Raw genomic sequence first — 25067 nt, 5'->3', positions numbered from 1 at the left:
ATCATATCAAACATCAATTCAACAATTCTCTCGAATTATATAGGCCGCGCATAAATGGAAATCAGTAATGGCTTCACTCACAAGACAACATTGCAGTTGTTGCCGTCTCTTACCTGCACCTTCTGATGCATAAAAACTTAATGAGCGGACGGACTGTATGACAAATCATTCCATTGTGCAAAACAAAACAAAATTAAAATGACAAAGAATAATACATACCTGTTCTTCCTGCCTCCTCTATCAATTTGAAGAAACTTTTTGACACATGTACACTGTTATTTTGATTAAACATTGTTGTTCTTTGCCTTATACTATGAGGTTTGGATGAAGCATCTTGCACAGAACTATCCTTGTAGGTTTTCATGATTTTTGCAGATGAATGTTGCTCGGCAGCATCTGGCAGGGTTCTCTTCAATGTGTCTTGAGATTTGCATTCAATGGCTTCTGCTTTTTCAACTGCATCACCACTGCCACTCTGTTCATCACCCAAGAAGTAGGTTTCTATGCTGGGAAAGTATGTTCCGGATATTGTAGCATCACCAAACTCCAAACCTGTGTAGTGTGGGAAGATGAAAATTTCAAATTTTATAAAAATCAACACTATTACAAGAATAAAGTCCATAATTTACCCCCAAAATCTATGGTGAGGCTGAGGACCTAAAGCGGACCACAGACTTCATAGCAGATATCGGACTGCAGCCATAGATGTCCATCAGAGGAACGAAGAAGAAGAAGAAGACCCCCAAAAAATATTTTAAATCTTCCTTTGTTTTACAAAAAAAAACTACTAAGCATGTGCAAATGAAATCATTCCTTATCATATCGATTTTAGTTTGACATCCCTGTGATAAATGGTTTAGTATTTTTGCATGAGAATTCAATTGGGTTCTAAAAAATAGATTTGAGCTACAGATGCAACCGTCCTAAATTTTGGACAAATGTAAATTACTCTTAGATGGTCTTCTATCTGGGAAATTGATGGAGTTTTCCACGAATAAATGTGGGCATGTCCTGCATCTTCAACGTCCACAAGTTATCCTATGTAGTTGTTTGTTTGTTTATTTATTTATTTGTTTTTTTGGGGGGTTTTTTTTTCACATTTCAATCTCGTTTTCCTTATTACATAAGTACTTCGTTAAAAAAATAAATTCAAATTAAGTTTTCATTTAAATCCACATCGTTATAAAGGGCAAAGGGCGATTCAAAAGATAACAATTTTTTTAAAAGATCAGATCTTCAAAGTTATGTTACATGGTTAAAAGGTTGAGAAATGTACTCCTATTTGCCTTTATTATTAAGTGACAGATTTTGTGACCTGAAACTTGCACTTCGTATGGTGACCACTATTTGAATTTCAAAACTGTCCTAAAATGGCCACTGACATTTATACAAATCATTAGGCTATAATAAATCATGGTACTATGGTGCTGTGATAATATTTGACAAAAACAAATTCAGAGAATAACTAAACGTTTTTACCTATCCTGCTCTAAAAGACTGGTAATAAAAATTATTCTAATTATTGACAGGTGAACAAAGGGGACATAATAAAGAAGGAATTAAGTAAAATTGGACTAGATCCATTTTGCTCTTCTTCTTCATAATATACATTGAATGACTCAGACAGACTGAGAGCCTATTACTGTACCTAGAATGTAAATGAGCTCTATAAAAATTGACTGAAACTCTTCGTTTCGTAATTCGTTGTAGCGGAAGAATTCAAAGAATCGAAATGAAAGGTAAACAGCAAGCTCGCTTGAGCAAAACAATGGCTGAAAATGAATTTGTGCGGGAATTAATTAGGCTACTTACCATTATTCCTTATAATTAGGTACCCAATCAGTGAAGAAACTAGAAACGGTCAACCAGTTTGTTTACAATGTGAGGCAGTCGAGATGTACTGTAGCAATCCCTAACTTTCGATTTGAAGGTGTCTACAAAACGCACTTCCGGCTTTCGCATTTTACTTTTTTCATACTTTTACTACCCTCCAGGTAAATGTGGTCAATTTTGGCTTAAACGAAACAGTGAAATTTATCGCTCAGCGGCTCAGTTAAAATTGGCTACCATTGGGATCGACAGGTTTGGAAAGTGAAAAAAAAATTTCACGAAGGCTGTGTGAAAATACACTGGGATGTGTTCAGACATGGCAATTCTAAATAGTGTCGCTTAGCCTTGGCATTATATCTATCATTAATATAAAAGGCCCATGAGCTATGTGTAGCGCTGTGGAACATTCCTAATTACTTTACGGTCATTCGACTACATCGAAATAGGAAGGACGAGAACTTGAAGAAATATCGTTGTTCGACTACGATTCATGAATTCTTTCTTTCTTAAAATATTTGAATTTGACGAGCTGACTGAATTTACCGGTCTATGTACCAACTGAGCTACTAGATTTGAGTGCAATAAAATCGACATTTTCAAAATTTATCAACATTAACGGTAGGTCTTCAACACTCACCCTTTTTCAGCTTCAGCTTTACTAAATCTAAGGATGCTTTTGCATCTTCCACCGACGAGTGACCATTTGGACTGTTCTGAATTGTACGGCTGTAAGAAAAATAATTTAAACCAAGTTAAAAAAAATTAATTAAAATCTTAAAATAATATCAGTCACGATATGCAATGATGTTTTTGCTTCTTAATTTTTAAAAAATATATTTTAATATATGCATCTGAATTCTGATTAGAAGATAAGAGTAGAAGTACCAATGGTGCCTTTGAAATCAAATACATTTTACAAGGAATGATCAATCACTCGCACTGTTGATAATGTTAATGTAAATTTTGATTTTTTTGATTTTTTAAAGTGAAAATAAGAATTCTTGTGGCCAGAATTCCTCCAGTCCATGAATCAGTTATTATCTTTTTATTTAAAAAAAAATACTATTCATGGAAACATGTATTTCAAAAATTTCATTTTCTATGTATAGAATGGGTTGTTTTCTAATCAATGACAGACATGCCGAATTGAAAACTTCAAATTTAGTAATTTTTATGTCAATTTTTAGTAATTTGACAAGGGAATTCGTAATTTCTGAAACTGTGTACCAACAACCATAATAATATTATTATTATTATTATTATTATTATTATTATTATTATTATCATCATTAATTTAGTAGTATTAGTAGTAGTTCTTCTTCTTATCATTATTATTATTATTATTCAAGTATTACTAAGAATTCAAATTTCGTAATTTTCCATAAAATTTCGTATTTGGCCATGAAATTTGTCTAAAATTCGTAAAATTATGAAACATTGGTAAAATTCGGCAGGTATGCAATGACACAAAATGGTGGTGTAAAAATATATTTCTAAAACTGATAACATTATCAGTTTTTGTTATATTTATAACATACTTAAGAAAAAATCCTGACAATTTCCTCAGGCCTGGTTTACATCCCCTGTTTCCTGACATGTTGAATATGACGCTGGTATCAATCACATAGGGGTGAAATAACTGAAACAAAAAAGTGGGAGAGTAAATAGCAATAAGTAAACGTAGATTGCAAAAAGGTGAAACAAAAATTTCGAAATATTCAATATAAGAGTAATAATAAGCATTATGAAAATTATAAAATTAACACCCAATTACTTTCATTCCCAGTATAAAGGAAAGAACATAAGATTTTTGTTGGATGGGAAAATATCATTTAAGACACTCTCTTTTACCAGAGAGAGAGAGAGAGAGAGAGAGAGAGAGAGAGAGAGAGAGAGAGAGAGAGAGAGAGAGAGAGAGAGAGAGAGAGAGAGAGAGAGAGAGAGAGAGAGAGAGAGAGACCTACAATATTTATTCACTGACATATTTTGATTATTGATTGCTCAAAAGATTTGTCTTGATCTATGTTAATTTCCACAATACAGTAGTTATAATATCTAAAATTAGATGAGTGCCTGTTGGCATAATAGCTTTATTTCCCAGCAAATACTGCGGGTTCTCAAATTGTATGAAAAAAAATAATAAAGAAGATAATAAGAATGATGACTACCTTAAGGGCAACGAGATCAAAGTTGAGAGACTGCCCACACAAAATGGCATCTGATGGTAAAATTTCCTTGATATCCTTGTGAACATCTTCTATCCTGACTGTAACATTTTCCATCATCTCTCGTGTTATTCCACTGTATCTAAACAATAAAGAGAGAAAAAAATAAATATATAAATCAGATTATCATGTACGGCTCAGTCGTCTTGTGGTGCGACACTCGCCTTCAAACTGGAAGGTCCCGGATTCAAGTTTGGCTCTGAGGGCTGCATTGTTGAAAAAGGCTCTTTTCTCACATTCTCTCATTGTGCTCGGGGAATAAAATGAGTACCTGGCTGTTAACAGTGTTGTCTCGGTCTGAAAAAGTAATTGTAATACCACCCAACATGTAGGTTGCAAAGTGCTTTGAGCACTGTTATATAAATGCTCGATTTTATCATATTTATAATGCTTTTTGGAAACAACCCCCCCCCCCCCCCCCAAAAAAAAATACAAAAACAAAAAAAAACAAAAAAACAAAAAAAAAAAACACCAATTGATTTAGATTTCCTAAATTTAGGAGAGGTCTCGATAGCTCACTTGGTAAAGCAGTCGCTTCACACACAAAGGGACTAAGATCGATCCAGGGTGCTGTTGAGATATATTCTGACCCCCCTGTCCACCAAGCAGTGAATGGGTAGCTGAGTCTGTTAGATTTGGTGAAAAATACTTTGCCATAGACTAGTGACCTATCCAAAGGATAGCAAGCAATTTCTATTGCCTGTTTCACGCTATAGAAACTGGGATAAACTCCGGCTCCATGGGCCCAATGGCTCTGAAGGACTACTTCATAAAAATTAAAATCTAGAGACTGTAATAGGAAATAAGATTTTCCAAATTGTAAGATCACGGGTAAGAGAGATTCTTAGGAAGGCAGGGGTTAGTGTTGAGACTGGGTCAAGGACTTCATGTCCATTTACTTTTTGTCTCATGACTATGTGCGGCTATGTGGTCTTGTGGTATGACACTCGCATTCAGATCGGAAGGTCCTGGGTTCGAGCCTCGCTCGGCGCATAGTTGAGTCCTTGGAACAGACTCTTTACTCACATTCTCTCACCGTACTCAGGTGTAAAATGAGTACCTGGCCGCTAACAGCGTTGTCTTTGTCCGAAAAAATTGTAATATCGCCTAACAGGCGTCATCTCTCGTTCTACGTGTTACGTGATGCTGTTGGTCAGGGACCCCTTGTAAAGCGATTTGAGCACGTTTAGTGGATATTGCGCTATATAAAAGCTCAAGTTTTTTTACTGTTGTGAAGAATAAATAATTTTTATTATTTTTGCTTAAATCATGCAAAGAGGTAATTAAAAATTACATCGATGTCTCATTCTTCACTGAATAGAATCTCTTGGCGTCTATCTAAATGGGACAAAACAAAAACACAAACACATAGTGGCCAACTTTTCAAAGAGCTAAATCGGGACACCCTTATGCACAAATATACTATCATGACCCAAAACAGCAGTATGTTTGGACTATCACATAATATATTCTAGATTTCGAGCCTTTTCTGTTCCTTGTTTTAAATTGCTAGTCAGAGAAGCATAATCCTGTGACCTGCAAAGGTCATTTCCATACATGTAACAGTCTAGATTTAAAAAAAAAATTTTTCTCCAGATTGTCTAATTGGGACAGTTTTGATTTTATTTTTATCAGGACAGTTGGCTGCTACGCAAACAAATAAATAAAAAAATAAAGTGGGTGCCTTTTCTGCTGAACCGAGATTAAACGGAGCAGAAGTTTCTTTAAACATTTCCATTTTCAAAGATAGGCAGTTTCTGGATAGATTTATCACAGGAATGAGACACTGGTATCTGCCTGGGACTCAGAACAGATATAAAGGAAATCTGCAGCATGGCTGGGGACTCAGATGAACATTGTCATGCTATTGTCTACCACAAACGTGATTCATTGAAATTTATGCATATACTCAGTGCTGCCAACCCTAGCCCATGTAAATGTGTACAATGGAGAGCCAAAATGAGTAAGATTTTTGAAAAAATGCGTACAATTCTGCAAACTCGATAATTAGCACTAAATCTGATAATGGGCAATTAGACCATACTAGCAATGATATAATCAATATTTGAAATAATGAATAAGCTTACACTTTATAGATGATAAATAGTATCAACTTCCAGATCCATGTATAATTCTGATGGGTCAAGAAACATTTAGTGTGTAAGGACACCAAAAAAGTTCATTAATGCTAAAAATGCTTAAATAATATAAATTTAATTATGCGTACAATCCTCAGAAAAATGTGTACAATGAATGAAAATGCGTAAAAATATGCATTTTTTACGTAAGGTTGGCATCACTGTATACTATACTATATACATGTCAATGAAGTCATTGTCTTATTATGGCTTGTTGATTTTTAAATAATGTCACAAAAGAGATATTGCTATTTAGGATTTATATAAAGAACACAGAATTGCCAAAATAGGTTAGATTTTTCATCCTATCAACACCCCTGAACGTAGAGCCCATATCATGACTAAACTCATGCACTGTTATGACTGGGAAATACTTAATTACCCTTGATCTTTACCAAGCTTGAGCTGCTGTGATTCAAACTTTTTTCGAATAAATGAAAGATCTTCAGGGACAATATCATTTTAAGATAGAAGAAAACTAATGGACACAAAGGGTGTTTGAAAAAGGGCTCAATTTTGCCACCATTTAAAACTTCTTGCATCCTTGGCTTGACCAGTGGTGGAGACTTTGTAGAGTAGCTAACTTCATCAAATTAAAGTGTTCTGAATTTGATTACAGTACAGACCTGCCAACCCTTCACATTCCAAAAGTGGAATCAGAACGCCTGAATATTGAAATTTGAGACAAAAAACAGGAATTTCATCCCCCCCCCCCCCCACCGCCCTTTTCTTTCTCTCTCTCTTCACTCTTTTTTATTCTTACCATCATCATCATTTTGGGGAACAATCAGAATTTTAGAGACAATGGCGGAATAGTACAAAAAGGAAGAGTGGAAATAGGAATGATTCCGCCAAAAGCGGAAGGGTTGGCAGGTATGACAGAATCTTCAGTAGTTTCTGGATTGGGGCAATAGGGAATGAGAGCGTTTGAAACAAATCTCAGATCTAGACAAAGAAGAATCCTCATGCCATAAAAGTCAGCCAAATCAACAACCATAAGGTGGCAACAAAATGCATCCTACCCATGGGTGCAAGCAACTGGACCTCAAAAAGCCTGCAAGTCTACTTATGACCAGACATATAATCTGAAAAAGCCTGCAAGATTCGCGGACTTCACCTCGTCATTTGAAGTCTTGTTCTCAGCATCTAGTCTTCATAATAGCAGTCCACAATTGTTGTATGTTTAATCCAAAGGTTGTAATGGAGTAATTTGTTAAGTTTCTTATCACAAAAAAAAAAAATCAATCAATCAAATACAAATCGCACTCTTGCACCCATGATCCTACCTTTGCAAATGTTACATCTGGGCATGACATCGTATGCACACTTCTTCAAAAGAAATATTCCTTAGAATATAACTCTCACTCTATTTAACATATAACTTAGTGATATAATAATAGCATAGTAACTTACCTTGTCACATAGTTGGTAATATTGTTATAGGGTTTGACCAGAGTGTCATAGACTGTCTCACCATTTTCAGCTACAATGGATACCCGTGTTAATTCACTTTTGTGGATTGAGGTCACACACTATAGAAAAAAACAAAAAAAAAACAAAAACAAATAAAAGAAGTCATTTAGTCTCTAAGGGTCATGGTATAAGAATTATTACCAGATTCTGTAACAATAAACAGGCAGTTACAAATGCAAGCTAGCCTCTGTATAACTGTCACCTGCATTTTTTTGCGGCCGCAAATATCAGGGCGATCCGCAAATTTTGGCCAATTTTGGGGAAATTGGCAAATCGCGTGTCAAATTTTGGGAAAAAAAAAGAAGCGAAAACTAAATAACGAAAAAAAAGTGCGAAACTTGAGAAATGTTGCAGCTTTGCCTGGGCCCAAACCAAGAGAAGTTACTCTCTATGGATAATGATCCTTTAAAATCTTTTAACAACGCTATAATAAATGTAGCCTCCTTAAATGTAACAAATTGTCTTTTATATATATTTTTTTCTGTATCGCGTGTTAATTTTTACTGAAACGCTTAGTTCTCCTCTGCAAATTTTGGTCTTTTTGGCAAATTTTGGGGTTTTTTTGGGGCAAATTTTAGGTCCCAATTTGGCAAAAACTGCAGATGACAGGTATAGGGCATAACTCGTATGCACAGCTTTCAACCAGATCTAGTACACCCTTATCATTGCTGAGTTGACAGAGGGTCAGAAAAATGTCTCAAATGATCCAAGAACTAGTAGTGGTAGTGATGATGATGTGTGGTGGTGGTGGTGGTTGAAGTAATGGTGGTAGTGATGATGATGTGTGGTGGTGGTGGTGGTTGAAGTAATGGTGGTAGTGATGATGATGATGTGGTGGTGGTGGTGGTTGCAGCAGTAGTGGTAGTGATAATGATGTGGTGGTGGTGGTGGTTGTAGTAGTAGTGGTAGTGATGATGATGTAGTGGTGGCGTATGTAGTAGTAGTGGTAATGTGGTGATGGTGGTTGGGGGAGTAGGTTGGGTGTTGGAAGAGATTGGGATCAGTATAATATAATTCATGCTCGTCCATGAGTCCAGAGTTAACAATGAGGCTTTAGAGTACTCAAACATGGCATCTGATCTTAGTGTTATATGCAGTAATAACCATAATTTGGTCTAATTCTTAAGGGCATTTGAGGAGTTCCCTAAGTTTAAACCCTGCCTAGACACCGGTGGTAAGGAAATAGCATAATCCCCTAAAATCTAAACACTTGAGAAAATTGGTAACATCACTGAGATTAGAATTAAAAAATTTTTTTTTTTTCATTTGGGTCGATCTTCTTTTCCTTGCAAAATAAGGTTCCGAGACTGTGTTTGTAGATTTTATTTAGATATATTTGCATACAAAGAAAACCATTTGGTAGTCAAAGAATGAATGATGTTGATGTCACAGCTCTTTGTTATTGAATTGCTTTTAAAACCCCAGTTGAATGATTAGTCATTGCTCAGACTACCAAAGATAAAGGTTACACATAGCTGTGTGAGTCGGTGCGTTTGATCTGCCTGCAGAACTTGTGAGTATTGTACTTAAATGCATACAATCAATAAAAGAGGGGTAGCATTACTCCATTGAACTAATTAATGCTAATCATTAAATCAATTGAAAAATTCATACCATCTCACAATCCAAACCATACAAAGGACTGTTAGCTGTTGCTTCAGTATATTGATCTTTCGTGAATTCAAAGCCCTCATATATACCTGAAATAAAAAAGGAGGCAGAATTTGTTTTTTGTTTTTAATGGTTTTACGGCGCTTGCAACACATTAAGGTCATATCAGCGCCAGTAAAAAGGAAGAAAATGGGATAGTAAAAAGTTCTAGAATTACAATTAAAGCACAAAAGAAAAGGTGAGACAAAGGGGAATTGGTTCAAATAGGGAACAGATGTAGATTCCAGGAGCACACCGTCAAAGTACTTAGTTTGAGATCACCTAAAAGTCTCATCCAGACACAAGCACAGGTCCCACCTAAGAGGAATACACTCAAATGTTTACAAATCGTATAATATAATAAGTAAACTAAACATAATACAATGCATAACAGAGAGATGATTTACAAGGAGAACAATATCATCTCCCAAAACTATAACTATACATTCGACTGTTTCCCTCCAAGCCAAGGAACTCCGGCCATGTCAGGACAAAACCCAGTAATTTCATTCCAAGACAACGACAGGAAACAATTGGAAAACGGGTATGGGGGGATAGAAGACACAGCATGTACCTCCTAGCCCACTATGGGAGGTCAGGATCCCCACCCAGGGGTATGGGGGGATAGAAGACACAGCAAGTACCTCCTAGCCCACTATGGGAGGTCAGGATCCCCACCCAGAGGTATGGGGGGATAGAAGACAGAGCATGTACCTCCTAGCCCACTATGGGAGGTCAGGATCCCCACCCAGGGGTATGGGGGGATAGAAGACACAGCATGTACCTCCTAGCCCACTAAGGGAGGTCAGGATCCCCACCCAGGGGCATGGGGGGATAGAAGACACAGCATGTACCTCCTAGCCCACTATGGGAGGTCAGGATCCCCACCCAGGGGTATGGGGGGATAGAAGACACAGCATGTACCTCCTAGCCCACTATGGGAGGTCAGGATCCCCACCCAGGGGTATGGGGGGATAGAAGACACAGCATGTACCTCCCAGCCCACTATGGGAGGTCAGGATCCCCACCCAGGGAGGCAGAATGATGGTGTCCAACACTCGGATAGAAGTAAGGAGAAATTACGACGGAAGCAAGACAAGAGTATTATGCAGTGCTAATCCTGAATGACACAATAAATATTAGAAGGGGTTCGTGGATAGCTCATACGGTAGAGTCACGCTCCCATCGGCCAGGCGGAGTTGTCATACCAATAAGGTCGCAGGTTCAAACCCCATCACCGACGCGAAAATGTTTTTTTCTCTATTGTCTTCTGGCACTTTTCTACTCACTTCATCTCTTGATATTAGAAGTTTGCACTTTGCACCCCCCCCCCCCTCCAATTTATTTTTAAATGAGCAAAATAATTTTGAATCAAACTACTCAAGTTGACCTTGCAAACAGACTATATATTAATGTGTAACTCCTTATGTTGTTCTTTATATTAATTTATGATGATGCGGAACAGTTTGGTTAGGAAAGTACAAATTTTAAAAATATCGTTATCTTCGAACAGATTATTCTTTTCTCTTTAATTAGATGTCAAAGGTAATACCACGTTCATGTTCAGTGTTCAGCAACATGGACAACATGGGTGATTCCAGTAGACATCAGACATCTTGTTTGATGGATTATCTATATTCTTTCATTGAATGCCTAGGCGACAATGTCTTATGATGTCGTGGTGGAAAGGCATGATTTAAAATTATTTTTTTAAATTAGATACCTCTGGCTGAGCTATATAACAATGAAATTAGGTTTCTGCAAATTTCAGATCCAAAATTTAGAGAAATTTGTACGAAAATTTTTTTCCTACCCTCACCGTGGGGACAGTCATGTTCTAGTTGAACTATCGTAATGAAACTTGATTTTAATTTTCCATAGAATACTAGCAACACGCTGAATCAATCTTTTAAATTTTCATGTAGGCAGATGCTTTGGATATTGATATTCTTATATTGTTGACAAAAGAAATTTATATCATCTGATACATCATTGTAATAATATTCAAGTATATTTTTATCTACAAGAGACAAATGGGGGAGCTATTTCGAAGGCAATGATGCCGTTGGTTCAACATATAGTTTATCAATTTGTATTTAAAAATAGTTTTTAAATGAAATATTAAGTAATACTCCCAATGTATCAATTTTTCTCAATAGTTGTGTCCTACAATGAGGTCTATAAAACAAGTATTGTCTATGAAATTTTGATTTTCATGAAAGCAAAATCCTTGATTATGCAGCTACTTTCAACCTAAGTTCTTTTATGAATGGAGATTCAACTCTCTACAGAGCATTTTTATTGGACTGACCTATCACCATTTCCATTAAAGAAAAAATAAAAAGTACTGGATGTGATGTTATTCAGATTTAATTGAAATTGTATATTACTTATTTCTTACTTGGTGGATTGAAATGATTAATCTTATGCATGACTATAATATCTCACATTTCCTTGTAAATGAGATTAGCTTAACTTACTGTTTCCTGTCTGAACAGGCATGGGATAGCCTTCTTGCTTCATCTGATAGGAACTAAGAAGGAGGCACAAACGAGAAATCTTGTCTTGACAGCTGTTCACAAGTTGACCGTCTGATGAAGGCTTTTGCATTTTAAATGGTTTCAATTTGGCTGCTATTTGCTCTCTGATGTGTTTTTCAACTGCAAGGAAAAAGTAACGTATGAATAAGGAACCTGTCTCCAATATAATTCCCTGCGATACATCCATTAACACAGAATAAATTGGTAAAAGGTTTCTTCTTTGAGATTGGGCAGCTGTTTCTTTGATAACCATCTTTTATAGATGAGCTTTTGTATGGCGGCAGGCATATCCACTAAATGCAATACAAAGCGGTCTCAGGCAAAAAGCAGAGCTTAACAAGAAAGACTGTAAGGCGATCTAATAACTTTTTATTTTTGACAGGGACAACACCGCTACCGGCCAGGTGCTAATATTACAACTGAGTAAGATAAGAAAAACTCAACTTGAGCCACTAAAAGCCGTAATCAAACCATCTCATAATAGTCAGAGACTAAGTGTTTGTTTTGTTTTGTTTTTGAGGGTTTTATGGCGCTTGCAACACATTAAGGTCATATCAGCGCCAGTAAAAAGGGAAAAAATGGGATAGTAAAAAGTTCTAGAATTACAATTAAAGCACCCAAGAATAAGGCAGACAAAGGGGAATTGGTTCAAAAGAGAACAGATGTAGATTCCAAGAGCACACTATCAGTGTACTTAAATTGAGATCACCTAAAAGTCTCATCCAGACACAAGCACAGGTCCCAACTAAGAGGAATACACTCAAATGTTTACAAATCATATATACTACATAAATAAAACATAATAGAGTGCATAATTGAGAGATGATTTACAAGGAAAAAAATATCATCTTCCAAAACTAACTATACACTTGAATGTTTCCCTCCTAGCCAAGCTTACCGGCCGGGGCCAGGACAAAACCAAGTAATCTCATTCCCAGACAAAGACAGAAAGCATGTTGGAAAACAGACATAGGGGGATAGAAGACATAGTATGTACCTCCCTGCCCGCTATGGAAGGTCAGGATCCCCACACAGAGACTAAGTGTCATATCGCTGGGTCACAAATCTGCAAAAAAATCTCTTCCTTTGTTCTTTATTCAGCACTTAATTCTAAATTATATTACCACTCTCCCTCCTGTGAGATTGAAAACAATATCAAAAACTGCTTTGATTTACTCGACTGGCATATTAGTATTAGTGGACTGAATTGCAAACTCATTTTTTCCCCAGCCCTCTTCCCTGTCCAGTCAACAATAAATAGTTGGATTTAATATAAATCAGTAAGAATAGATAAGTGTCCTTTGAACGCCCAGTAGCAATTTAAGAAAAAAGTTGTACCACACAAAAACTTGGGAGAACTTTGTCCCAACTGGTCCTTAAGTTCTGAATGAGACCATGTCTGATATCTATAATTATTTTGCCTTTTTTCCAATGATTTCACCCTGTTTTTGCTTATTTTCTCTGAGAAATGCTTATTTTCACCAGAATCAGGAAAAAAAAAGGTTAAAGCAATAACTTCACTGGCCAGCGGCCACCACAGTAGAAAGGACATGATATGCAAGGCTTACAGAGGGAAGGATTACCCCAATCTCCTTTGACAATCTACAATTAGACTGTCCCACTACCCATTGCAATAAATAATATGAAATTAAAAGTAAGCTTCAATTGTATTATAAGAACATGTCAAATTAATGTGACGGGTTTCCCCTTTATCAACAAAACAGGATGAATGAAACACTACAGATGAAAGAGATGTGGTAGTGGCATAGTTACGATCGTAACAATGCCACTACCACATGTCATTCATGAATGTTGACAATCCATAGGTTGTAGTTGGTTTGTGATCAACAATGATTAGGGCTTCAAGAAGGAAAGCAGTCACCCATCTTCAACTGTAAAGTAGGTTTTTATCTTTCTAAGTAGCCCTTCTATAGAGCCATTAGGCCCATGGTGCTGGAATTCATTCTGGTTTCTATAGCATGAAACAGACAATAACAATTACTTGCTACCCTTTGGATAGGATGCCAGTCTTTCGCAAAGTACTTTCCACCAGATCGAACAGAGCCAACTCTCGACTACACCCGGGATCGACCTTGATCCCTTGGGTCAGTCATCACAAATGAAGTCGTGTTAAATAAAGTAATGTAAGGCTTGAAATAAGTCATATAAATAATAAAAATAAATAATTTCCCTTTATTCATCCCATAGGGAAAGTTTGTTGTCTCTAGGGTCTATTCCAAGGGAAGACTGGAATAGCCTAGGCGACAGCCGCAGTGCAGCGCCGCAATTTGAGCTAGGGCGAGGTGACTTGCTCAAGGCCACACAGAGCAGCAGCGGTGGGTGATCGAACTCGATACCTTTCGGGTACGAAGCAAAGACCGTACCGCTGAGCCATGCTGCTCCATATAAAAAATCCACAAGCCTCTCAAATATTGAACGTGCGGCTATGTGGTCTAGTGGTATGACACTCGCTTTCGGATCGGAAGGTCCTTGGTTCGAGCCTCGCTCGGCGCATAGTTGAGTCCTTGGAAAAGACTCTTTACTCACATTCTCTCACCGTACTCAGGTGTAAAATGAGTACCTGGCCGTTAACAGCGTTGTCTTTGTCCGAAAAATTGTAATATCGCCTAACAGGCGTCATGTCTCGTCCTACATGTTAACTGTTTCTGTTGACCAGGGACCCCTTGTAAAGCGCATTGAGCACGTTAAGTGGATATTGCGCTATATAAATGCTCATTTTTTTTCTTTCACAACCTCAAGGCAAGCCGGGCTGCCAAGTTCACAAAGTCAAATTGCGGGACACTTTTTTTGGATGGGGGGGGGGGGGGGGGGGGGGGGGGGGGTGGTGACATCACGGGTAATCATGACAGGTGGTAATGGAATAGTAATGGTGATCAGATAGTGTTGCCTGACTTCACACATGACAAAAGAATGATGGCTACAAAAAAAAAAAAAGCTTATAATGACCAATTGACAAATAATTTAACACTATAGTGCCAATGTGATGAGAAAAATGGTTCTTCTTAATAGTGCCAAAAATATCTGGTCCCTTTTTGAGGGGCAAGGGATCAAATTAAAAAGTTAGCTGTGGAGGCAACGAAACAAATTTATTTGAAAAAAAAAAAGAATTAATCAATTCAGGGAAATGTGGGACATTTTTGCCTTAAGCGAGACGACGGGACGGCCTCAAAATGCGGGACTGTCCCACAAATGGCGGGACACTTGGCAGCCCTGGGCAAGACATACTTCCACCATGTAATCAGATGGCTTGACATACCTATATCTCATACTTCCCTTAAGGACTCATACCTTTCACATTAGCACGTTTAATCTGTGTTATACTCATAGGCACTGAGTATATTTCTTCATCCACTGTGCTACCATACTGTTCTGGAGAGACCATCTCTAGATGCTACAAAAGAAAATAATTAATAATAGATCATGAAAAACAGAAAGAGAGAAATAGATAGATAGACAGATAGATAGATAGATATTTGTTTTTGTTTTTAAGGGTTTTAAGGCGCTTGCAACACATTTAGGTTATATCAGCGCCAGTAAAAAGGAAGAAAATGGGACAGTAAAAAGTTCTAGAATTACAATTAAAGCATCCAAGAAAAAGTAAGACAAAGGGGAACTGGGAACAAACAGGGATCAGATGTAGATTCCAAGAGCATACCATCAATGTTCTTAGTTTGAAATCACCAATATGTCTCATCTGGACACAAGCACTGCCCCCACTTAGAGGAATACACTCAAATGCTTACATTATAAATTAGAACAAATATAATAATACATAACAGAGAGATGATTTACAAGGGAAAAAAAATATCATCTCCCAAAACAATAACTATGCATTTGACTCTTTCCCTCCAAGTCAGGACCCCGACCAGGGCCAGGACAAAACCAAGCAATCCCATTCTAAGACAAGACAGAATGCAAGTTAGAAAACAGATATAGGGGGATAGAAGACACAATAAGTACCTCCCTGCCCACTATGGGAGGTAGGAACCCCACCCAGAGATAGATAGATAGATAGATAGAGAGAAAGAGAGAGAGAGCGAGAGAGAGAGAGAGAGAGAGAGAGAGAGAGAGAGAGAGAGAGAGAGAGAGAGAGAGAGAGAGAGAGAGAGAGAGAGAGAGAGAGAAATAAAGCATGACTAGTTGCATTGCCATTACTGCAGAAAAAAGGTCTGTGTTTGTAGCCTTTTAAAAAAAAAAACAAATGCTAAATTTTAATATTATGGGTCCTAAGCACACTCTTTTACATACATAAAAACTTGGTTCCTATCTACTCAGTGAGTGGTTTGAGAGTCTATTCAACACCCTGATTTCAAGGTCGTATGCATCCAAATTTATTATATAGTGGTAAGTTTATAAGCATTCCATCTATAAGCACTCTCAGGATAGAATGTTTATTATATAAAATCACCCATTTATAAGCACACTCAATTTTTCAATCATTATTTTCAAAATACAAAAAAAAAATCATAAATAAACAAATAAGTGAAAAGAAAAATTCTTTTCTTTTCATACAAAAGATTGACAAAAAGGGTTAATAGAAACCATCAAAATGCTTTGCGAGTGATGTCCGGTTTGTTTACAAATCTTTAGTTTATATAAATAACATTGACAACTTGTGGTGATGTTGACACTGATGCCGGAAGTGGGGTAAGGGAAGGAAGGGCTCAAACTGTCACCAGATGTGGCCATAATCAACCATTGATCAAGATGGCCACAGTTTGCTTACAGAGGTGTAAAGTATGATTACAATGTGAGGTATGAAGACAAGGCTTGTGTCTGTACCTTTTGTGACTTTCTTGATATAACACATGTTACTTTCAACCTTAGTTCTTTTATGTATGGAGATTCAACTCTCTATAGAGCATTTTTATTGGACTGACCTATCACATTTCCATTAAAGAAAAATAAAAAAAGTACCGATTGTGATGTTATTTCATTGATTGTATTTCACTTATTTCTTACTTAATGGAGTGAAATAATGAATCCTATGGTCTATAAAATTATGAATATATAGTAAACTAAGAGGAATAAGTCATTTTTACTGTAATATTAGCATTGAACATAGACTTGGAAAAAAAGAAATTTGAACCTGCTTTATAAGCACAACTCGGCTACAAGCACACTCTGCTCGATTTCCAAGGACCATGTTTATAAACGGAGACCACTGTATTAAATATTTTTGAAATCCTGTGATTTGAAAGAAAGTATATGTTGGATTCTAATACTGTTGATTTCATGTTTCATTTTCTCAATAATTTTATATTCACTTTTTAATAGTCGTAACCAAGCATGTTCTTGCTCTATATTTCTTATGTGCTGACCGACGGTGAAAAAAAAAATCAAAATCAAAAATCAAATGTTTAATAAAATTATTAAGAATGTAGTAAAGAAACATTCCGTTTTGTAACTTACTGATGACTCAAATGACTGACTGATAAATGGAAAATCTTCTTTGCATGCGGTGAAATCTGAGTAAGCAACACCATCTAAAGTGATCACAATGACAGACGACACACGTGCAACCCTCTTGAGCTTACACCATCTGAAAAAAAAAAAAAATGTCAATGTTTGTATTATGATCATGAAGATGATCATCATCATTATTGTTGTTTTTTTTAATTATTATCATAATTAAAATTATTACATAATGACCAATCTTTAAAGAGATAAAATGGGACACCTTAATGCACAATACCGTTATGACCCAAAGTAGCAGACTATAATACAATGGCACAGATTATTTTTTAAAAATTAAGTTTACATTTTACAACTTTGTAAGAGGGAATCACCAGTACCTGCTGTTTGTCTTCATAAGCTTTTAATTTTCAAAGTGAATACCTCCCAATAAAAGATTATTTCATTTGTCCATTTTACTTAAGATGGGGGCCTAAATAGCTCAGTTAGTAGAGCACTTGCTTCACAACCAAAGAGACCAAGATCGACCCCAGGTGCAGTCGATATTTTTTCTGACCCTCCTCTCCACCCAGCAGTGATTGGTGATTGGGTAGCTGGGTCTGTTATACCAGGCAGATAGTATTTGTGATAGACTAGCATCCTATCCAAAGGGTAGCAAACAATTGCTATTGTCTTTTCACACTGCAGAAACCGGAATAATTCTGGCTCCATTAACCAAATGACTTTGAAGGACTACTTTTTAATAATTACAATCTATGTTAAAAACAGTGAAAGTATCAATAACATATGACAACATTAAAAGTATACTCCATGCTTACACGCATATTTTCATGCACATCCTATATACAGCATGAAAGGTTTTAGTGAACAGACATGCTAAGGGATAAAATTCCGACTTTATCTGACTTTCAGACTTCAATGGACACCCTGAATACGTAGACTTATCTTGTAAAATAAATTGCGTATATTAAGACATTTTAAAAATAAAAAGCTCATGAAATAAATTATATGCACAATGCTGGTTGAATTCCACACAAAAAATGTCATTCATCATATGAGGGAGCATCGACAGTAATCTTGATGGCATGAAATTTTTAGTTTCAAATCTAAGTTTGTTCCAGTGACTAATTGTCCTAAAAATAGATGTGGTTCTCCTTATATTTGATGTAAATAATAACGTGAAGTTGAATGTAAGCTTCAATTTAATTACAAAAACAGATCTGTTTTTGTAATTAAATTGAAGCTTACATTCAACCTCACGTTATTATTTATTTCTTCGAGCTTCGAGCAGCAACATTTACACTTATATTTGATGAAAAACCCTCAACAAAAACTCTATTATAATTTGTTCCCTCGAATGCGGGTCACTTGAGAAAAAGTTAGTTGGATGAGTGTATTATCCCAATAGCCTCCTATATTAAGATTAAAACCAGCCACAACTTTTAATTGAAAGGGAGTGAGCACTTGACCAAAATACTGGTGGACTATTATAATGTACATCCATGCAGGAGATGGCTCGCGCCACCAAAGAAGGATGGAGATAAAAGTAACAACATAAATTCATTATTTATTATTTACAAGTGGGAAAAACTTATACCTAGGATGACAAATAGAGTAAGTTCCTTGAAGAGCAAAGAGCAACAGTTGCTGTACATCGGTGGGAAACAGAGGAAGCTGGTCTTGTATCTCTTTATCTGATGATTGTTGGAACGGTAGCATTTCATTGGGCGTGAGACATATGTGTGGGCGGAGCTGGGGGTTAAAAAAATTAAAAAGGTAAAATAACTCCATCAATGTAATTATCAATCCCAATCAACTTTCCTACCTATCGTAGGTACACATCCAGTGGGATATGCATAAAGTGAACTAGGCAACTTCTGATTAAAGTCAAAAAGTCAACAACTTTTGTTGATCCAAAATTTTTTATATTCTTTGTCTGTGTTCCATTGACTATGATGGATAAGACTCAACATTGCTTCACTCTTTCCTTACCAAGCATTTTCGGTATTTTTTCCAAAATGGTAGGCTTAACTAGTTGAAAATTGATTTTTTAAACTCAAAACTAGGTCTCTACAAAACAACTTTATGTTCTTATTAATTAAACAAAGATCATTCTTTAAAGTTTGTGATGTGCGAAACATATCTTATTAAGAAAAATATTTATTGTATCATAACAAATGTGACGATTTTGCTGCAGGTGGTAAGGAGAGGGTTAATGTCAACCAATCTTTCTGGTCCAGAAGTGTTGGCTTTATCAGGATTCCATTGTACTTGCAATGTGTACTGAAGTTCTCACAAGGCAATTGGTAACTTAGTGTAGACAAATGTGTTGATCCTGATACTCTATTATAGACTATGCCACACTATAACTCTTATGTCATGTAAAATTGCTTCAAAATGGCTACAGACTAGCAACATTAATTTATCTGCTGTATTGGATAATTTTAGGGAGAAATTTGTACTTTATGTCTATTTTTGTGAGACTTGTTAAAAGAGTGACAATTGAAAAATTATGCAAAATCACTATGATTTCAATTTTTGCGTACAGTTTCCCAAAGTCCCTAAAACTTCCATCTTGTTAACCCATGACTCAAAGGCCAGTTGTTATAGAAACAAAAAAGATTTCTTTTAGGGTAAATTTCCTTCAAACCAAACTGAATCAATCTTATCATAAGACAACACGTCACCTTAATTCATTTTTACCACACATAGTGTACGAATTTTTTATTATGCGCAATTGTGATTTAAATTAAATACTTTTAAAAAATATATATATATGCACACACAAGTTCGGACTAGAGGTCAGAATAATATTTTACAATTAATTTATACAATTAATATATAAAGTGTTGTTATTAATTCATAATTCTATATTTATACATTTTTATGCATTTACATATAAATTCAAACTATATATATTATATATAAATTTTACAAAGTGAAATATGTGGTACCTATGACTCCTAGTTTGAATTTATATGATGTAAATAGACTATGACAAGAAATTTACCACGAGCAAATTTACCCTGTCTCAAATACATTGTAATCAAAATGTCACAATTATTTCAGGCATATATTCATTCAAAACCCAATTCAAGACATACCAGCATTTGTTTTTTTCTCTCGGCTTGAATCCTTCTTGCTTCCTTTAATGCATCCAATTCACATTTTTCATTGGAGCGATGATTGGTCTGGAAAAAATATAAAATATTTATAGAGCACAAATCCATATGCCACATAGAAAGACTTGACAAACAAAAAACATGGAGAAAGATAACAAGTAAAACACGTTAAAAATCTCTCTCTCTCTCTCTCAATTTTAAATGCTAAAAATGCTAATGAATTCACAACAAAGTGAAATCTCAACCAATTCACTCGAATTGTATAGCAGATGACACTTCCATTGTTTATTAAATAGCTGAACCAGATTTGGGAGCGATGATCGGGGTTTTGAGATATGCAAATAATTGTGAAAAAAACATGAGATTCGCATCTCTGCTTTCATTTTTTATTACTATACTTACACTTTCACCAGTGTTCATAACAATGAAGTGGTAATTCGGACTCACACTCAAATTATTTGTGTGCACAAACATGGGGGGACCAGTGCGGACATTGGGAAGAGAGTGAAAATAATAGAGACATATATGTAAAAGAAGAATTCAAGAGAAATTGTTTTGCCCATTTCACACTTACTCAGATTATACCCCTACTTCAGGCTGTTGTAACGGGATTGTTGCCTTTCTAATTCTAGCACTATCCGAATATGTAATTCATCTTTTTATTTTTGTCCTGATTTTTGTTTGGACATTGTGTAATGTTGTTAGAAAAGCTTTTCCTTTAGACTAAAGTTACTTTGAATGACTTTTGTTCCTTTCAAAGAGTTTTAAATTCTTTCCTCTTAATTTCTAATTGGACTAGTAATTAGTAATTGGTCTATGAGTTTGTCTTTCTCGTTAAATAAAGCGGTTTAGACTACCTGATAAGTATTAAAATCGTTAATTTGATTTGCATAAATTTTATGTAATTACCAATAATTAAAATAAAATTTTAAAAACCCCCCAAAAAACTATACTGCCATGTGAGAGACCGAATAATCTGTTGATTGCACATGCACGTTGGAATTTGAGTCTGAATAATGGGAGACTATTAAGACGTCCGAATTGCTGAAGCCTCATTAGGCAGTTTAGTGAGCAGTGCAGTGGGAATCAAATTGTGACCTACCCACCTATAAGAAAGTTGTGACTGGAAATTGCCTTTCGAATTTAGGGGGGTTCAGTAAAAGATGCATAATGTTGTCATGAAGAGGGATATCAGAGATATTTTCGTACCTTTTTTTTCATCTTTCAATTTCCTTTGAATAGTCCCAATAACAAAAAATCCATCTAATATTTCAGGAGTTATATGTGAAGCTAAAATATGGCAAATTTCAAATGCATTTATTTGTTTGTTTCCAGTGTGTGTTTTTAAAAGAAAACCGCTTGTTATTAGGACGTCTAAACTTTATTTGTGCCAAATTTCAGGACTCTGCATCTATGCGCAGACACTTTTTAAGTCCCCGCCAAAATGCCATGTTCATTATCTATTCATCATGGCTGCCCAACAATATCGATATTCATATTCATGTATTTTAATTCAATTACGTCTTATTTCAAATTAGTCAATAATGTTTTCAGAATTATTTATTTTTACATGTTTAATACATTCATTTAAACGTTTTAATGGGCATTTTATTGTTTTTATTTTTGGAAGTTTTTGTTTTATTTGTAGAATCCGATATTAACAGTATCGATATTTTGAAAATACTTGTGCTTTCATTTACCATCAAGTCATCAAGACTTTTCCCCACATATTTAGATATAATTGTTATCAGTTGTATTGATATTCTAAAAGTCTGTATAATTTCAACTAATGGTAAGAAATTAGTTAAATCTTGGCAACTCACACAATGAAGAGGTGAGAGAGGGAAGGTAAGTGGGAAGGGGGGGGGGGGGGCTAGTTATATGAAGGAATTGTCAATCTAAATTGTGTAATAGTAATAAGCCCAAAGTGGTTATGCAGATTTGGAGTGTCTACACTATAACTGGGCACCTAGCCTCAGGATCTAAAAACAAGATAATATACCCTGTAACCTTGTATCGTGCTTAGGGAGGGGGTATTGCGCTTGGTGCACTGTAACTTATGACCTTGATTTATTTCACCCCTCCCCCCCTTTTTTTCAGATCGTAAGCAGTGGCACAGCTGCTGATGACTACATGTGCGACTAAATTGGCCAAATACAGAATCTATAGCTTGATATTAGACAAAAAATGGCACAGAGTCAGAGAGAGAAAAGAGAAAATGACAGAGAGAGAGAGAGAGAGAGAGGGGGGGGGGGGGAGGGAGAGAGAGAGGGGGGGAGAGAGAGAGAGAGAGAGAGAGAGAGAGAGAGTGAAAGGAGAAAATGACTGAGACAGACAATGAAAAAAAAGAGAAAATGACAATGAATACATCAGTTCGTAACACTAACGTTACTCTGTGTCAGTTAAAAGTTGATGAACTGGCACGGTCCTGGACGATTTGACGCTACCTCTACAAGAAAATTTTCTTTTCTTGGAACTGGAACACTTTACTTTAGACTAGGCACTTTGATAACTCCAGTCCAGTGGCCGCCGATAGGCTCACTGTACGATGAAACTCGTTTTTTTGGAACTCTATTTTTGGCCCTTAACTGTTTTGGTCACTATGGCGTTAATTGTGAACCTATGTGACTAATTTTGGTATCATTTTAAAGGGCACAAAACAGGCTTTCTACCGGTTCTGATTGTATTTCTCAGAAAGCTCATGAAATAAAAATTTATAAATTTTTGAATTATAAGAAATTTTTAAATTATAGATACATTTTATACATCGATAGACAATTAATTGAAGAACATCTCTGCCAAATTTCATCAAAATTGATACACTCGCTCATTATTTTATTTAACCCGCCATCAACCCCACTTTTTTTGACAAAAACCTCATATTTTGTTTCCATTTTCATTTATTTTTATCCTTATTTTTTTTTTCATACTACTATCCATACATGAACATGATTTATATGAAAATAAAGCTTATTTTCTGATCTTTAAAATGATACCTAACACTTGCCATTTACTTTTTAATTGAAACAAATTACTGAAAACAATACGTGGGCCATGTTGACTGCAAAAAAACTCAAAATTTCCCGATCGCCGCGAGATGCTGGTTTTGAGTTTGAGGCTGCAGTGAGATCACAGATTCTCTCTGTAAAATTGACCAAAAAATTTCAATAGAAAAATATAAATAACTCTGGAACCGTTAGTTGTAGAGAGACAAATAAGGTATCAAATTTTATGTTTTTTCAAGTCCCATCCCCCGGACTGGGTCAAATTAAGATATTTTGTTGAGTGAAAATTTTATCAAAGTCAAAGTGCCTATTATTTAAACCATCTGGCCATTGTCTGAGTGTAGTGTAAACAAAGCAAGGAGGCGGCAGGGACCTCGCTCCTTAACCAATGCCCATCATGCCTATGCAATATCACTCACCGCAAAGTTTGCGATTATTTGGTTCATGTGAAGGGAGGGTGTCTGTCCCCCTTCGCTTGATTGATCTGTTCCAAGACCTGGCGCTGGGTCTGTCATGTTATTAATCCTTTCCAGTGTAGTTTGTGACTCTGAGTTGCTATGAATCAAATTTACAAAAGCCACAGCTTTTTTTAACTTCCTGTTTTTCCTTTCAATTTTCCTCTTACTCTCCATAAGTCAAATCGTAAAAATTAAAGGTCTGACAGTCAAAGAAAACGTGTATTTTGTTTGGGAGACATGTTCGAATAATGAAACTAAGAGTGACTTATTTACAGCAGTTAAAGCAGTTAAAGTTGATGACAGTTAGCATTCTATAAAAGTTTCGTTTTTTTTTGTGTGCGTATATTATTTTGTGTATGCGCTCGTGTGTGTGTGTGTGTGTGTGTGTGCGCGCGCGCGTGTGTGTGGGTGTGTGCGTGTGTGTGCGTGTGTGGCTTACGTATTGTGCAAAAACTCTTAAATGCTCGGTACAACTTTCATTTAAAGATATTTTTTTTCAAATTTATATACTGGTAATCAAAAATTTGTATACACCTGTTTTGGTTTGATTTGACATGCCATTGATTCAAAATATGCAATCAAAACCTGATGGATTTGATTTTTAAACCAACTATCTTTAATTTAGTGGGCGATATATCATGATAGTTATAAGACAGATTTAGCTAGAACAAGTGTAATAGAATGACCATTCTATCTAATGTTATTTGATTTTGTACTCTATTACTCTTTACTACTTGTCGCTACCATCACTATTTAATTAATTGTATGCAAGTAATGCAAGACTGTGTGCCTCTGTGGTTGATATCAACATTCCTTTACTTGTGTGTGTTACTATGACCAATAGTACACTGTGTGTTGTGTGTTAAGCCCTTACACAGGTAGTCTCTCGATGTAGTACTATTTTTATCTTCGGCTGGGTGTGACTTCTGGCCTGATACTATATTTTTGTGTGCTTTCTTTCATCACTTCACATCGTTATAACTTCATTTTAACAACTATGATCATTTACAAATTTATATCACTAATTCTGGCAAATCATAGCTTTCTAGCCACCTACCTTAAGTCATCTAAATCTACTTTGTTCTTCTGTATACTTAATAATTGCTACTTAAATATTTCATACAGCCATAACGTTAACGCCTTTGATTACTAATTACGACTACGAGCTAAGCATTTACTCTTTAACTCTG

General features: G+C 35.8%; 2 protein-coding genes across 2 annotated transcripts in view; one reads left to right on the top strand and one right to left on the bottom strand.

Moving 5' to 3' along the window:
- LOC144973581 (RNA exonuclease 5-like) overlaps nucleotides 1-24118 on the bottom strand; it is a 29055-nt gene extending 4937 nt beyond the window's left edge. Inside the window, exons 1-12 of the mRNA XM_078916207.1 lie at nucleotides 23839-24118; nucleotides 20397-20483; nucleotides 18890-19044; nucleotides 17290-17419; nucleotides 15166-15268; nucleotides 11797-11976; nucleotides 9281-9366; nucleotides 7607-7725; nucleotides 3999-4137; nucleotides 3369-3469; nucleotides 2468-2556; nucleotides 220-552 (exon numbers count right to left, since the gene is read on the bottom strand). Of these exons, the coding sequence (XP_078772333.1) occupies nucleotides 220-552; nucleotides 2468-2556; nucleotides 3369-3469; nucleotides 3999-4137; nucleotides 7607-7725; nucleotides 9281-9366; nucleotides 11797-11976; nucleotides 15166-15268; nucleotides 17290-17419; nucleotides 18890-19044; nucleotides 20397-20483; nucleotides 23839-24051 (1735 nt within the window). The 5' untranslated portion in view covers nucleotides 24052-24118. The remainder of the gene's footprint in view (nucleotides 1-219; nucleotides 553-2467; nucleotides 2557-3368; nucleotides 3470-3998; nucleotides 4138-7606; nucleotides 7726-9280; nucleotides 9367-11796; nucleotides 11977-15165; nucleotides 15269-17289; nucleotides 17420-18889; nucleotides 19045-20396; nucleotides 20484-23838) is intronic.
- LOC144973588 (zinc metalloproteinase nas-6-like) overlaps nucleotides 1-25067 on the top strand; it is a 699617-nt gene that overhangs the window by 387859 nt on the left and 286691 nt on the right. The gene's annotated exons all lie outside the window — the stretch shown is intronic.

This window comes from Berghia stephanieae, chromosome 5, assembly GCF_034508935.2.
Source record: "Berghia stephanieae isolate SIO BIC M18660-M18661 chromosome 5, UCSD_Bste_1.3, whole genome shotgun sequence".
Classification (NCBI taxonomy): domain Eukaryota; kingdom Metazoa; phylum Mollusca; class Gastropoda; order Nudibranchia; family Aeolidiidae; genus Berghia; species Berghia stephanieae.
Note: the sequence above shows the minus strand (reverse complement) of the source record. Positions and strands in the feature narration are given on the sequence as shown.